This window comes from Thermobia domestica, chromosome 2 (genome assembly GCF_964235325.1).
Source record: "Thermobia domestica chromosome 2, izTheDome1.hap1.1, whole genome shotgun sequence".
Lineage (NCBI taxonomy): Eukaryota > Metazoa > Arthropoda > Insecta > Zygentoma > Lepismatidae > Thermobia > Thermobia domestica.
The window spans coordinates 199,358,679-199,375,689 of record NC_137455.1 but is presented as its reverse complement, the minus strand read 5'-3'; the positions used below and the strand labels follow the sequence as shown (position 1 = coordinate 199,375,689).

General features: G+C 32.9%; 1 protein-coding gene across 1 annotated transcript in view; it reads left to right on the top strand.

The window, feature by feature from the left end:
- LOC145678352 (uncharacterized) overlaps positions 1-16,009 on the top strand; it is a 238,847-nt gene extending 222,838 nt beyond the window's left edge. The window contains exons 5-6 of the mRNA XM_081748401.1: positions 8,182-8,311; positions 12,520-16,009. Of these exons, the coding sequence (XP_081604527.1) occupies positions 8,182-8,311; positions 12,520-12,562 (173 nt within the window). The 3' untranslated portion in view covers positions 12,563-16,009. The remainder of the gene's footprint in view (positions 1-8,181; positions 8,312-12,519) is intronic.
- Positions 16,010-17,011: the final 1,002 nt, after the last annotated feature.

The window sequence follows — 17,011 nt, the reverse complement described above, 5'->3', positions numbered from 1 at the left end:
TAGAAATGGGAACGAATACACTCATTATCCACGAGTTCAATCCTTATTGAACTAAACTGGACCCAGTGATGCCAATTCCTTCAGAGCCGTTTTCCCTTCACAAGCTTCAGAATTTCCCTTTCCCGGACAAAATTTCCCTTCATCCAAACCGTTCAAGTACTTAGTAAACGTATTTTTAATCGTTTTCGCTTCCACCCCATCACCCCAATCTTATAACCACATACAAGCAGATACCTGACAACCTTCCTTTGAGCTTACTCAGAATTTGAACTTGATTTGTTGTTTAGGTATCTAAGGCGTCGCGATAGAGGAGGGGAAAGGATATGGAAAGGTGTATGCCAGGACCTATGTTAAAGGTGCAATCTGTGCATTTGCCTGGTGTGACTGAGGAAAAACCCTATAAATACCTCTGTCAGGACGGACAACCTAAAGAAATCATAAAAAATGTAAAATAAATATTATATAAATTTAATTTTTATCCTAGACATCATGGTAGATTTTAATATTAATGTAACCTAAGGTACAAAGAAAATATTAAATATATATTTGGTATGTACTTATTTAAGAACAGCACTCCCATATTTACTGAAACGAATACGAACAGTTACAAAGAAAACTCTAGTTGCTACTGTCTTTCGCTGTACACGAGGAATGTTCGTAAGCACAATACAAAGTTTAGAGATGCGGAATTCTTAAGAATTAATAATTCTGTGCGCACAGTCACCAAAAAAATTTGTAAAGTTACACAAACACACATACACTAATGACCCAGTATTCGCCCATATATACATATTTACATTCACGACACGCAGATTTTCTTCTCTTACATCGATTAATACTCTTCACAATCAATTTTCTGGTTGAGAAAAACATCTTCTGATTGGGAAAACCAAACTTACAATAGTTGGCATGATAATTTAATTGAGAAATATTTCATCTTATTGCATTGCATTTAATTCAACAATGGGAAGATTAATTTTGATAAAAGATTTTAAATAAGCATTGTTGTAATGTTTCGAATTTAACTGAATATGATGATCGATGTGTAATGTTCATAAATATTAACGAATGCAAAGCAAGATAACTTGTGAGAATTTATGTGAAATATGTGCAACGTATTATGTTTGGAACAAATAAGATGTTGAATTTATACTGAATTTTAATGAGATTAATCACATACGTAAATATGTTCAATCTATAAATGATTGAAGGGAGGTTCAAATTTCCCTGCAATATTGAGAGATTACAAGCAATTTCCCTTTTTCCCTTTTCTCCAAACTTTACTCAAAATTTCCCTGCGCCAAGGGAAATTTCCCTTCAATTGGCATCACTGACTGGACCACTGGCGTGACATTTCTTCCGATGCCATCTGTTAGCCACTGGTGGAACTTCGTTGAGCCTATCGACGGGAAGTGGTTGGCGCGTCGCGGTGGTCCTGCCTCTAACAGACATATAAGGAGCTTTCTGGACCTAGTAGACGTGACGTCTTGATTCACATGACTCAATTGTTTCCCTCAGAACACTGGGTGGACGCTGAAAATTGGGGTAAACCGGCAATAAATCGAACCCTGGACCAGGCGTACGTGAGACCAATTTCTTAACAATTAAACTAAGGAGCCCCTTTCAATCCTTATTGGTAACACTAGAAAAGAGCAGACGCAATGTTAGTGGAAATATTGTATGATAATTGTTAGAAAAGTTATTGTTTACATATGTTTCTCAAAATATAATTACTCCTCAGTAATTTCAGCTACAAGCAAAGAATGAATTCTTAAGTCTCAAAGAGAATCTATGTGCTATGCTTGATGAAAATTGGATAATTATTGCATAATCTATCATTAAACAAATCTTTGTAACACGTGGTAAATCCATCCTTTTCTCTTGACTAATTTCAATCTCAAATTGTAGCAATGATCAAGAAGTTCCAAAGAAAATTACACTATACTGCATCAAATTATTATTATTATTATTATTATTATTATTACAGTGGTGCTCACCCCCCTGATGTCCATGACGCACCCCCCCTAAATTGCTATCCGTAGGTGTTCTTCCATGAAAAAAAATCTTTTCGGTTAATTTTTACACCCTCTCAAACATATTTATATAGATTTTTAACCCCCCCAAATATTTCAATGACGCAGTTTGCGTCATAGCCCCCCCTTGTGGGCACCCCTGATTATTATTATTATTGACTATCATAATGGAAACTGGTTGTGTTATCATCATGTTATGTATGCGGGAAATTCCAAGTTGGAGTGGATTTATCTACTTTTATCTCCTTAGCACCACTTTTAACGCTAAATTTGAGGTGATTGGAAGCCCAAAGCAAGACATTTCCAATTGGTCCATGTATAACACTTATGAGCATGTTTTCAATCTGAGAAAAGCAGATGAAATACCACGAAGACATGAGGTAGAAGAACGGAATATCTAAACGTTTGTAGTGTACACGTAGACATAGACCCATGCGTAGTATGCGTGCAAAATCATCAACTACGGCATCGAGGCTATTGCTTGCCCGTCACCATTGTCTTTTATCAATGTCAGGTTGATAAAAGAAAATGGAACCAGCTCCTTCCTCTCTTCTTATGATTCGCTGAGAAGGGGAGGAACAAACCGTTGACATCACAGAGTATTCCGTTTGGAAATTACTACTTTAGCCCATACTTCATTTTAATTGATTTTGTTTTACATGATTTATCACGTAAAATTGGTTTGTTATAGCATTATGTATATCCACGTAAAGCTTTCAATTTAGGGCTTATTTAACCCCTACCACCCCTAATTCTTCATTTTCATCTTTAAACAATAACATATTTTCCAAACCTATGAAATTATTGTGAGACAAGATAGATAGATAGACACACAAATATAATGGTGGAAGCTTGTCTATACTCTCCTTGATAAGAGTAATCTTTAACGGAATTCCACAACTCATCGGTTTATAGTCGTTCTTTAAGTTTTGCATTTAACGGAAGTTAAATTATGCTATTTTAAAACTCAACGATTACGTTAAAGATGGTTCTGTAAATCACAGGTTCACTCTTTTCTTTCTTTCTCGAGGGTGTTAATTTAATCTATACATTCAGAAAAATATTTTCGTCTTATTTTACATTTAGAAGGAAATGTGTACTATTTTGATATTTCCTTCATTATATGACCTGGCAACTTTTGTACGCACTTCACAATTCCTTTTGTTCTCTGCTTTTTTTTTTTTTTTTTTTTTTTATACAGAGAGCAAATTGAAAAATCAGTTTATATTGCTTTTTATTCTCCCCATTATTCCGTCCTTTTTTCTCAATGTATCCAGAATTGAAAACATATTTTATTGCTAGGAAAATTCTTCTTAATACATAATAATGTCGGGGGAACGAAATATGTAATAAATGTAGACTTAGGAATTTGTCTATTCATACTTTCCAAATCTCTGTGAATATACCTTTATTAAATTTGATTGTACAACTACATATATATGTGGAGTTTGTATAACCACAATCTTGAATTCCAATCCATATATGCTGCTTTACGAAGATGAAAATACCCTACAATGAAACTTCCTAATTTCGTGGGGAAAAAAAGTATTTTTGTACATAACAAGGGATTGATTTTTATTTCACGCTGTGTTTGCTTTATTTACTCATTCAATATTATTTTCAGCGCGATTGTTATTGAAATCGTGATAAATATTAGACGAAAGAACCCAAGCACAATAACAATATGGAAACGTTTTGTTTGATATACAATATGGTAAACAATAATAAAATACCAGTTTTGTTAAGGGAATATATTATTTCTGTAGAGAGTACCAAGAAAAGAGATGCGGGATATCTTTGTTATGTAGAAATTGATTGTTCTATTTAGGGAAATAAAACTTTGTATGGAATTTTGAGAAGAGACGACTGATTTAAAAAAAAATAAAATTCCACTAAAGAAAGAAAGGAAAAAGGAAAAGCAAGAGGAAATATTACATATTTTCTTAAATATTCTCATAATGACGATTTAACTTCTATACCCCTCAGATTGACCGCCATGTTACGAAAATAGTGCTACGTATTGTAAATATTTACGTTGAAATTTATATTATAGAATATTTAGTGGACGAGGTTGTGGATTCGATTTCCAGTGAGTGAACTTTGAAATTTGAACACCTTGAACTTTGGAACTGGAATCCGAATCTTAAACTATAGGTTCATCTCATATAGTCTTGGTGCTGAAATGGATGCTAAATTTCAATCAATTATTTTATAGCAAATTTTACAAATACAAAAATTACCCTACTCTTTATTAGGACCATATACAAGACGATTGTTTGGAGGTTAGCTTCTCTTTTCAGCACTAAGACTATAAGAGACTTTTATCAACAATTTAGGATTTGAATTCCACCTTCAAAATTACAAGACTCCATGTGCTCTCTACAGTTTACGATGGGATGGGAGCCACTCTAATTCATTCAACTTTCAAGGCTATCTCACCGGGAATTGAACCTGAGATTTGTTATATGTATGTTTACCTTGTCACTAATCCTTATGAAACATCTTTTATGAACATCATAAGGCAAGAATGTATTTTCAAATACTGTGATCTATCCACAGTATAAAGCAGTCACTTTAAATTGAGTGCTCTGTGACTTACAGTTTGCTGTTCTACTTCTCAATAAACCGCACAGAGAGAATAAAGAGCAAAAACTAATCTTGGGATTGATAAAAGATAGTGGCCACAGACAAAATAGTGCAGTCAATGATTTTGCGAATGCTCTACCCTTGGATCCATAACGACTGATAAATGACTGTTTTATTCCGTTTCTTCACCTTATCATCTCTCCTCTTTTGCTTCACCTGTTTCTCACAGGTGCTTTCCAAATTATAGAAGCGCAATTCTACGATATACATTGGCCAGTTAAAAATTACTGATGTAAACAATTATGCTGTTACCTTTTTTTCTTTCTTTCTTCTTTAACTCTTGTGTTTTCCCACTTACGTGTTGTTGTCATTTTTGATGATCCTTTTCCATCTTGCTCTATTCCAAACATCATCCTCTATTAACCACTTTTCTTCCGAGTTCGTAATCACACAATCCATTCATTTTCTTTTGGGTTTCTTTCTTCCTCTTTTGTCTTATGCTTCAATCTTCTCCACTTCCTTGCCGACATAATCATCATTTCTTCTCATAACACAACCATACCACTGTAATATTATCTTTTGTACTTTCTTCGAAGTCTCAGATACACCTTAACACTGCCTCTTATTCTTCCGTTCGGGTTTCACTTTCCTATAGTTCAACGTGGGTTTACCGAACAGTGTAAACTCGTACCAGGAATCACACACATCCAAGTTGAAAACTTTTACCATTTACAAACGAGCAAGTTTTCTGGGATGTAGCATACTATTATTAATCTAATACACATGAAGGCTTTTAAAAGCGATATAGTGTGGTGAGAAACGGATTCTAGGGTTAATTTCACGTAATGGTCTATGCACACGCGAACTATATCGGATTCAAGTCCCAGAGCTCATGTTAATAGTATTTCTGTTTTTCATAACCTCGGTGTAATAAAATACGTAAAGCACACAAGCTCATCTCAGCAAAAGGGCTGTCTTTTTGCTATCTGTTATCGAAGTGAATAGAACTTTTGTTGGTAAAAATTGGTTCTTTTGGTGAAATCATAAGAATCCATCATAAAAGGATGGATGCTATGCATTTTGAGTACTTATTTTAATAACCATTAAGAATGCTAACAAGATTATGTGAATCTTACCTTATCTCCTCACTTTATGAGAATATTTTCCACCAAGATACCAGTACTTATTCAGAAAAAACATCAAAAACATAGCAGCTGTATGATGTATGATCAATAGGTTTGACCACAAGACGAGAAGAGTCAGAAGTTTCGTGACGAGATACGAGATGAGACAGAAGTTTCGTGAGAAAATACGAGATGAGACAGAAGTTTCGTGACGAGATATGAAATGATACAGAGCCCTTCTAATATCAATAGATACGCTTTCCGAGACGAGATACTTTAAGACTTACATACTGCAAAGACGAGGCACTTTCCGAGACAACCCTAAAATAATCTTAGTGATCAATGTAGGAGTAGGTATTTTTGGTGAGAAAATGTACTTTTTCTGTTGAAAGGATGTATATTATACTTAAATTGACCTTGAAATTATGAGAAAGTACAGTAACCTTTCATTTATTACTGCATTTGATTGCTGTACACGCAAAGATGCACGCTCTACTATGAGTTTTTCCCACATTTACGCGGCTGTGTACTACACCACAAAGTGCGCATGACATTCATAATTCAAGTTTCCCAAGCATTTACGTAATCAAGAATATATACTTCAATTCAGTTCGATTAAATAAGACTCTACTTGTTATGCTCATATGCACTTTTTCTCCGTTTTACATAAACAATGAATGCACATACTCATTGTATTGCTTCTCTGTAATCCATTCATATTTTGTTGTTGCGTTTATCCTTCCCATATCTATTGAGATGTGATCTTACACAAAAAATGTTAAGCTCTTATAGCACTCACGAAGACACTGTTTCGTTATTATTCTGTCTGCAGTTTGCTCACAACGTCTGGAATTTCAATCTAGTAAAGTGATACTTGACTTCTTGCAGTGGTATTTCCATTAAAAAAAAAAAAAAAAAGTTAACAACAAACGTACTCTGTTTCGCATATTCAATTGTCAAAACTATTTTGGAGTACGTTACATAGATATCAACAGATGTCACTGATGAATGTAAATAAGAAAGAATAGAGACATGAATGATAAATGGACGTATAAGTAGACAGATGCCTATTTAGCATGCTATAAAAGAAAATAAGCGACAAATACACTTAAATTTCAACGAAATACAAAAGAATTGGCTATTTTTTTTTTTACTTCTCCTCTTTACTTCTCTAGTAAACAAATTATATTTTACTACTGATACATAGCTTAATCACCACCATTCGTTCAAAGATGGTACAATTTGAACAGTTTCAGCAATGAGTTCGATAGTAGTATCCACATTTTAAATAGTTTTGTGTTAAAACTCGCATACTGCAGTAAATTCTCTAGTCCAGTATTACAGTCTTTTCATTTATTGTATTCTCTTATTGATTTTCTATCTATCAATATTATAAAATAACTTTAAAACACTAAGAGCACACTATGTGACAAAAATGGTCAGTGAAAGATCCAATTCTCTGATCTCCAATTCGTGCAGGAGCTCATATAACAAATCGGACGCATGACGGACATCCCGATCAGCATGTGTTTTACTTTTATTATCTGCACAACTTTCGTGTTTTAAGTGATCTATATTTACACAATAAATAAAATTTATTCATTTTAATAAAAAAAATAAAACTGTTATTTGATTAATAATATTAAAAATAATAAAAAATTAACATATTTTTAAAGTACATAAAATATGTTAAAAATGAGAAAAATGTTAACATTTTAATGATAGTTTCTTGATTGCGGAAAAAATAGTTCTTCCTTATTTTAACAAATCTTTGTTATAAGTACACACACACACTGCATTTACCTTAAATTATGTATATATATATAATATTTTAGTTTAAGACTAAATGGTGGAATGAAGAAAGTGGGAGTACCCTGTCCATGGGTTTCTGGAGATTTTTGTTTACTTGAATGTGCTTGTTACATGTATTTTCGCTATATATGGATAACATTCGATTAACTGCTTTAACTTAACTCTTTATTCAAAGCACCAGAAAATGCATTATTTTTCTTCTTCCTAAAGGTATCTTTAATCATTCCTATCCATGTTTTTTCACTCTCGTTTACATTTCGGTCCTCTACTAATAAAATTGTGAATCTACTGAAAAACTAGTCACCTGTATTACTTTCTTGTCTCCAACTTCTTGGTTGTCACTCACAACTCCCTCCTATCTAGTAACCCTATTGCTTTCGTTCTTTCTTGTTTATTTTTCACCAGATGTCGTTAAGGTTTTCCTCAACGTTCTGAAACAAGAAAGATTATAATCTGCTAAAGAACTCATTTGTATGTTATCAAGAAAAAGTAATGTTTTTGAGTATAAAATCATTTTTCTGTGATATTCTAGTCTTTTCTATATAAGTATTAATTTAAGTTTATAGTGAATAGTGTAACTGGGTGTGCGGAACTTTTATGATGCATGTTCACATTTTGTGTTCCAGGCGACGAAATTCTTGAAGTGAACGGAGAGACGGTGCAGGGGTTGTCCCATGCAGAGGCGATTGCACTCTTTAAGAAGATCAAAACTGGGCAGGTGCAGCTGCGAGTTGGCCGAAGGAAACAAAAAAGCAAGTAAGTCTCATAGAAAGCGGTTCACTTCTTTTTATAGCCCTTTAAGAAACAATGTATATACTTTAGCTAAGCAACATCTGTCGCCGAAAAAAAAAAAAAAAAAGCACTGAGCAAATTTTGATTTTCTTCGCCACTAATGTGATTTACTAACCACAATTTTTTATATTAAGCAGACAATTATAGCCAAGTATCGACAACCGCAAACTACGATTCTGTTTTTCCTGCTGTTGTAATATCACAGGCAACGATCATAAAGCAAGAAAAAAGCGTAGCAAAGCTTATAACAAATTTTCTTTTTAGTAGATTTAGTAGTAAACTTACACATATATTTTCAGCTTTTATGGAGTGAAGTTGGTGTATCCATAAATTATGTAAGATTTTTCTCAGAGCATGATGTTAGGTGCGTAGTGGCATTTACGATTTACGTCTTTCATTATTTACCTTCTCCAGCATTTCTCAAACTTATTTCAAATGCAGACCACTTTTCTCAGTCAGAATGCAAGAGTCTTTCTATTTCAACTGTGCCCTTTTTGGCGCTCCTGTCGATATGTAATTTCTCGCATCTCCCTCTCGTACCAAGGAGGAGAGACAAGTTGTTGCGTCCGAGATCTTTCAATTGTTAAATGCGGAAGTGTTTCACAATGGATTATTTCACAGACTTCGGCGGTGTGCTCTGCCTTATTAATGTAGTCTACGATCTTCACTCGTCAAGACCATACGACTGAATAACAAATTGACAACACAACTGAGGTCATTCACTTTTTTTCCCTAACCAAAGGGAGGATTTCATTCGCCAGAGGGGCGGGGGTGGGGCTGAAGTATAGTTCGCATAGTTTCCGAGGGCACAGGTGGAATAGACAGGCTCTACTCTTGCCCTTACCCAATTCTCAAGTTTAACGCCGTTGCCAGTAGGTTGCAGTAGTTCGCTTCCTTCACAGCCCACTTCAGTGTTTATCAGGATGGTGACTGCAAAGCAGATATCATTTTGCGTTCTACACTTTGCGAAGTGTGAGTCCGTAACAACTGTTCAGCGTAAATTACGATTTCTACCGATACTTGCCGGTAAGTTCCTACCGGTCAGAGCATTAGGCGATAGTATAAACAATTCTAAGACACAGGTTGTTTGTGTAAAGAAAAGTCCAGTAGTCATCCCCTGGTTCAGAAGAGAATGCGAAGCGCATCTGGCAGCACTGATGATTTCAGGGTGTGGTCCGGTGGGAATTCTCTCCCTCCGGAGTTACAAAATTTCTCCCGAGGCATTTTCCCGATCATCCTCAGTCTGGGTTACCCGTAATTTCAAAGTACCATTTTCACTTCCCGTTTATTGAAATCCCCTCTCCCGATGAATATCTTCTGAAATCACCACTGGCTGGCGGAGTTTCACACATAGTTCACAAAATTACTGTATGAATATACGCTGTGCATCTCAAGGGGGCCATAATGAGAACCTATGATTTGATAGATAAAAAAAGGAGAAAACTTCATGATTAGTTTTGTAAAATAACAGTATTCCCTTAGTTTTATACTGGTATTTATAGAAAAAATACATATTGCTTCTTCAGAAATAGTTGAAGGCTACTAAGAATGTTTTATAGTAATACATTTATGTAAGCTATTAAAATTTGTATAATTTTTACCTTATTGCATAATATATAGTTATTTGAGATTCTCAGCTATAGAATGTGGTACGTTATTAGAACAACAAGGGGAGACCTCGAAGGCGTGGTGGTCCACGGATCACAGTTTGACCTACCTTATTAATCGTTTTAAAAATTTCATTCTTATTTTTATAGATAATGTTAGTGAAATCAATAAGAAAAGAACCAAAACCATGATAATATCTAATATATCAAACATAGTGTTGTAAAACAGTTTTGTTCTTTCTGATTATCCACTTTCTGCAATGAATAAGATCCAATATGCACTTGTCCACCATGTTGGTTTAATTTAATTTTATAATATCGTATTGTCAATTATTTTGCACATCATTGAAAACATCTTCATGTTTTATATATTACATAAGTTCGATTCACAGTTTTCAGTAATAGTTCTCTATCTCTGTGTGTACGACATCAGGGCCTGTAAATAAAATATGTAAATTCTTCTTTGTTGACTCTAAAAGCCATTTGGTATGCAAATGATAATTCAATTAAACTGTTCGTGACTCGGTTTACGAATGATTCTTGCTAATTTTTTTCATGCAAGTAGATACAAGAGAAAACAAAATTGATGGTATTTTGAAGCATTCAGTACAACAGAATTGCAGAGCATTTTTATGTACTTCAAAATTTACTAATTGAAAAGTAACCCAGTAAGCTATTTCGACAATAATCATGAAGTAAATAGTCACCAACATAACATTTTGCCGATTTATTGAAAAATTTGAATGAGCCACGAAGCAGAAAAAGTCAGTTATGTATTTTATTGCTTCATCAGTTAGTGTTTTGTCTTATCTACCTTTGAAAGCTTAGCAACATATGCACAGTAGACGGGTTGATACCCATATAGAGGGAAAGTACCAAAACTCTCATACCATTTTATTTTTGACCCGTTAATTGAAACTGGAGGTACTGAATTAAGACGTATTTATATTTTATATACTAGAGTCTTTGTCAAAATATACAATAATTTATAAAATATAGTAAATACTGGCATGCAGGGGCCTATTTGGTCACATGTTTGAAGAATGGCACGTTTATATGACATCTTAAAACTGATATGTCTAAAACATTAGATATTATGAGAATAAAGTGAAGCACTGGAAATAGATCCTTTGAAACCTTTTATTAAGTATCTTATAATATCATCTATAATCATCTATTTTCCTGTGTATGGTTAGCCTAATACTTATAAAATTGAAGTACTAAGCGATATTAGTTTACGTAGTCAACTTGAAAAGCACAAATAAATGCTAGTCAAAACTAACAATTGTGAAATATAGGAAGAATTGAAATAAATGAAAAAAGTTGTGCAAATTAATTACATTGATCTATTGTGTATTAGTAATAATAGGAAATTATATATATAATATGTATTCTTTCTCCGTACCGACACAGTCGGCATGCGTCTATTCTTCATCAGACATGCTCTAAATCCAATCCTGTCTGCTGCTAACTTGCAACTAGAACCTTTTACAGAACACACATACCACACTATTACTCTCCGATGCACTGAAGACGAAACTCTCATTAAATGCCATTGTGCTGTTCCTAAATGTCGTATCTTCTTTAGTTTTTAGGTAGCTTTACATGGTGACCCATTTGAGTCGTCGGAAAAAATCATCCGACATTTCACTAGATTCTACAATTGCATATCATAGCAAAGTTAAGGTGTGTTGGTTTATGGACCAGTGAATACCGATATGGCAGTTTACAGGACATACTAACTTTATATTCCAAACTTGTTTTCCCACCAAATAATCGTAATTACCGAAAACACCAAACTAACTTCAGCTATTCAAATTTAAGACTATAGGCTACGTGTGCAGTGAAATTAATAGCTTACCTGTCATTACTTACACTACTGTTTACTTGAAGATAGATCAACAAACACTTTCGTATACAGCAAGCGTAAACAGAATTATAGTCTATACCAGTTGGTTTCAGAAACTTCAGTTCTGCTTAGTTCATACAGTAGGAGACGTTCATAATATCTCCAGTATTGTTCAGCATCTAACAGTTGAAATGAAGGGTAGTCGGTTTATCCTAACTATCTTAGTTTATTACTTTTCCTCTGTATAAATCACCAGAAATCGCGATAGACTTCATAATTTAATTACTGCCCCTTTTTCAGTTTTATTCCCTGATATGAAAATCCTTAGTAAATTATAAAAATCCTCTTTAAGAACCATTCCTCTAGATGACCAATAGACCCAATAGTTGAAAAAATTGTGTATTTGCCTTAAAGAGGTTTCATTATGTATTACGCTACATAATACATTAAAACTTCATCAACAATTTGTTAGACTTGAAGCACTATTATAACTTATTAGGGTGGGTTATTTTTGTTAAACGTCTTTCCTACTCCGCGGTTTGCAGGCCTAACTGAAATACTTTCCCCTGTAAATAAGTGGAAATTTTAATTATTGATATAGTCGGTCTGTCTGAATTTTGTCTTATTCTGTAAACTAAGGATTTTACTACATTAATATTACTCTTTTCTACAAATGTCTATAACTTATAACATATTCTTGTTTTGTTTTGTTACAGGTCTCCTAAATCTAAATCATTGGAAAATTTGGATGTTGCTTAAGCAGTTCATTTGTCATATGCTTCGTGATCTTCTTAGAGTGTGCAATGAATTGTTAATAGCTCTATCTTTTTTTAGATCAGCTTATGTGTATGAAAATCAGAAATAATGTTAGTAAAAGTATTGGTACCAAATTCCTTTAATTTTTTTTTAGATAGAGAACTCATATTCAGTACTTGTTTCATAACAATCAAATACTTACTTAAGACATTTCTGATTGAAGAGAATTTGGGTCGAGACTTTTCTACGTATTCATTGTATGTTTCTCTCAAAAGCGTTGCTGAGAGCTTTAATTCTAGTTTGTTTTTTCATGGATCAACATTTAAAACTTGTTTTTCTGAACTTTACAGCATACTTTCAAACTTTGAAGATCATACTTATACTAAAAGATAATATTATAATGTTACAAAACAGTGGTTCCAAATTACTTGAGAGTTGCGGACTCCTTTTTAATTTTAAGGCAAGATATAAACTGTCGGATCCACATTTAAATTTCAGTATCTTGGTTGTAATAGTTGATAGATAGATAGCAATATTAACAACAACTAAATTACAAACCCTTATTTATTATGTTATAAACAAATACCATACAGGGGGTCTACGGCATCATTTACTTCTTACATAAATTATGAAATGTAAATAATCTGACAGACTCCTAGGGGTCTGTGGATCACTAATTGGGAAAGATTGTTATAAAGCAATATTTTTTTTCTACTTACTAGATGGTGTAATCTGAAAATAGCCAATATTTCTCAGAAGTTCCTCACTGGTGAACACTAAGTCAATTGTGACATTATATGGTTTGATAATACGCAGCCATCAATGTGGAACTAACAGAAAATATTAGCTATTTCAGATTATACCATTTTGTAAATTATGTTGTAAAATTTTCGTATTTATTGTGCTTTGGATTACTTTAGGAATCTTGAAAATATGCTGTAAAATTAAAGAGGTTTTTTTAATTTGCAAAGAATCCTGACTTATCCTATTGAAGTATCAAACATATGATTCAAATATACATTTTTCGCACATTTTTAACATTACGAAATTATAACAGTTGTTAATTGTAGTGTAAAATTTTATTTTTTAATTTTAAAACTTCATTTATCAATTTGTATATTTTTTATTCTTTGTATCCAGTTGTTGTATTTAACTTCAAATTTCTTCTTTCACTTTTTTCCTTGAATGAAATGCTTATTGTTAAATTTATATTAAATGTTATCGTACCTGAGATATCATCTACATTTTAAATAGAAAGAAACCAAGTTTAATGAAATAATTTTAATGTTTTTTAACTTTACACATTTTACTGTAATAGATTATGGTTCATTATAGTGTTTAGTCTTTCTTTAACCACCTTAATTTAATATAAGTTAAATAGATATATAAGAGCCGAAGTGAGACGTCTAACTACCTACCGACAAATCCGGTTCTACTTTCGTCCAAATTCGACTGAGGTGTTCACCCACCTCTGTTAAATGAACACGTGGGGAGACCTGTGGACAAAAAGTAACGAAGTGCGGTGCTGATCACATAAATTCTCGTTTGTATCGAGGTTATGAAAGTATGGAATCAGCTTTACATAGCTGGTCTGTCATATTACGTATCTCAAACGGTACATTTTACTCTAATTTTGCCGTACTATACATTCAAAGAAACCTACGTTTATTTTTAAAGTGCGTAAGAGTAAACTGAGTTATAGGATAAAGAGAAGCTATATGACGGTCGAAGATTCCCATTTACTTGTGTAGAAAATAAACAAATTATTGTGTTTTCAAAATAATATACCCATTTTTAACTTGGTCCTGATATCATCATTCTTAAAAAGACATAATTTAATTTTTAAAAAAAATATTGTATCCTTAAGTAATCTTGATTATCTCAAACCTTCCTCTCATGATCTTAATTATTGTAAAATAATGATTTTAAAAAAGAGCAAATATTACAATTTGAAAAGTAAGATTGTTGTAGTTACAATACATTTCAAACAAAAAAAAAATCCATGTTTTATATATGTTCCTCAATAAGGCAATATCATTTTCTGTAATGTTTTAATTGACTGGAAAGCATATTTTCAAAGATGAGAAATACCTCTCAATATGACACAAATGGTTTCACAATATTATAAAGACGTTCTTTTAATGTGCAGTATATATGTTAAATCGTAATGTTCATTAACGTAACTGGTCTTTTTTTCTGTGCTGTAAGTAGAGATTCATTTAAATACTTAAGCAGCTCATTGCAAGTCAAATTTTCACTCTTCATCATTGCTGAACAATTACTGAACAAATTTACATATACTGTAGTATCTACAGCTACATATAATGCAGCATAATAATTTATTTTCTTTATTTTATTACGATTTCTAGGCATTCTGGATTATATATAGAGCTTACTTAACTATTACAAAGATCGAGAACATTGATTTTTTTAAAAATAATTTTTAAACGCCATAGTGTTACGTTATCGATTTGTAATCAATAAAAGTATATTAAAAAAAAATGAAAGAAACAATCTCTCTGCAACTTAAACTTTGTGAGAAAATGAAGCTTATTTACTTAAGTAGGTGCCAGGTGGCCCAAAAGTAGGTATATAGTCCCGCACTGATCAGCTCATTGTTTTTTTATATCATTTCTTATTGTTATCCATCAGCATAGACTTACTTTCTTTACTATTTGTTCTTAATGTCGTTTTACTTATATCTTAAGCTCGGAACAGCCGAAGCACATGAACCTATACGCTAGAATGTTATACTTGATCAATGCAGCGGTGTATACCTACTTTTGGTCCACCCTGTATATGCCTAATAGAAAACATCAGATTTGCATTTGGTGAGAATTGATTTGGAATAGTAATTTATTTTATTATTTAATGTATTACAACATAGTGTTACGAAGTGCTTGTGAAATCAATGGATAGTTCAACTTAAGTCAGTAGTGAGCAATGTGTCTACCGGGAAGTCATGTGAGGTAGCCCGCGATGGTCTGAGTCATACGATTGTTGTTGATTATTGTTATTATGTTATGATGCCCTGTAGCGTGCTAGTGAAAAGATCAGTAGACCACAAGTGATTTCTGAAATGGAAAGTAGCTTTCGAATGTTAACAAAAAAGAAAGAAAAAAAAGAAAAAAAAAAACGTTGGCCACCCTGACATATAAAGGAGGGGAAACCATCATAAAGAAACCAACTTCTTTCATAATTAAAACTAAATTATTCCTTCATCTTAGGCTTTCCTTTTTAATCTGGTGCAACATCTTGTTCCAAAAATATAAAGGTTGGAAGTACGAGAGCATGTGTTTGGAAGTAGAACAGAGAATGTATTTTAAAAACTAAACAAAAAGAATTAACATATTCTATTAGTACAATAGTTATAATCACACTAGAATAATTAAGTAAACAGAACGAAAAGGTATAATTAAGACGGCTACCATAAAGCTTTAAAATCTTGATATGTTGATAAAAGCAAGTAAAAATTTGGTACCAGTTTGCAGAAAAGCATTGAGATCCATGTTTAAAAGTGGTTAGAATATCGTTTAGACAATTATTATTGTAATTATTGCTAGTAAACACGTATATCAGTATTTTTACCCAGTTGGTTGTTAATTTACTTTGTATGTACAGTAGATCGTTTTAGATAATATAGTGATCAATATAAGTGTATAGTAATATTAATTAATTGTTCAACATCTCTAGTCCATTGCATGTATTTGAATGTTTTTTTTCTTTTTTTGTATATGTATAAAGAGGATGGTATAACAATAATTATAAATAAAAGACTTGTATTTAATACAAATACTTCTCAAATATTAAATGTTTTGTTTTATTTATAACTTTTTTTTTACCTTTCAAAGTTGCAAACCCTTATAACATGCCATATGATAAGAGCTTACATTGATTTTCCATTGGAACTGTAAAACAATAGATTCATACCTTGTACCATAGATAAGAAATATGCGACAGTAAACTCGTACAAAAACTAGTACGATGTAGAACTAGGAGGAGGTTCTCGACTTAGAAGAAGACTGCTGTGCAGGGTTGGTAGAGACGTACAAGAATCCTCATGGACGTAGGGGAAAACTTTAGTCACGTAGAAGGTGCAAAAGGGAGTGTTGCTAATATAGTCTTGAACTATAGTTTGTTCCAGGTAAGCTGATAGGAGCTCAAAACAATTTTTCTCCACACCATATTTACGTAATGTGATCTGATGAACGTGAATATTGATGTTTCTCTTTCCGCCCTCTAATACTGCATGTGGAGGTATAAAATGTACATAAATATATCTAAAGACTAAATTGTTTCGTTTATCTATATTAATCAATGGTAAAAGTGAATCTGAAGAGGTAGGGGAATGAATGACGTCACGCCGTCCCCCGTGCCTATCTTCAACCATTGTAATTTTTGAGGAAGTGGAGGAACGCCATAGATACTTTTTGGAAGTGGTAAACAGCGTCC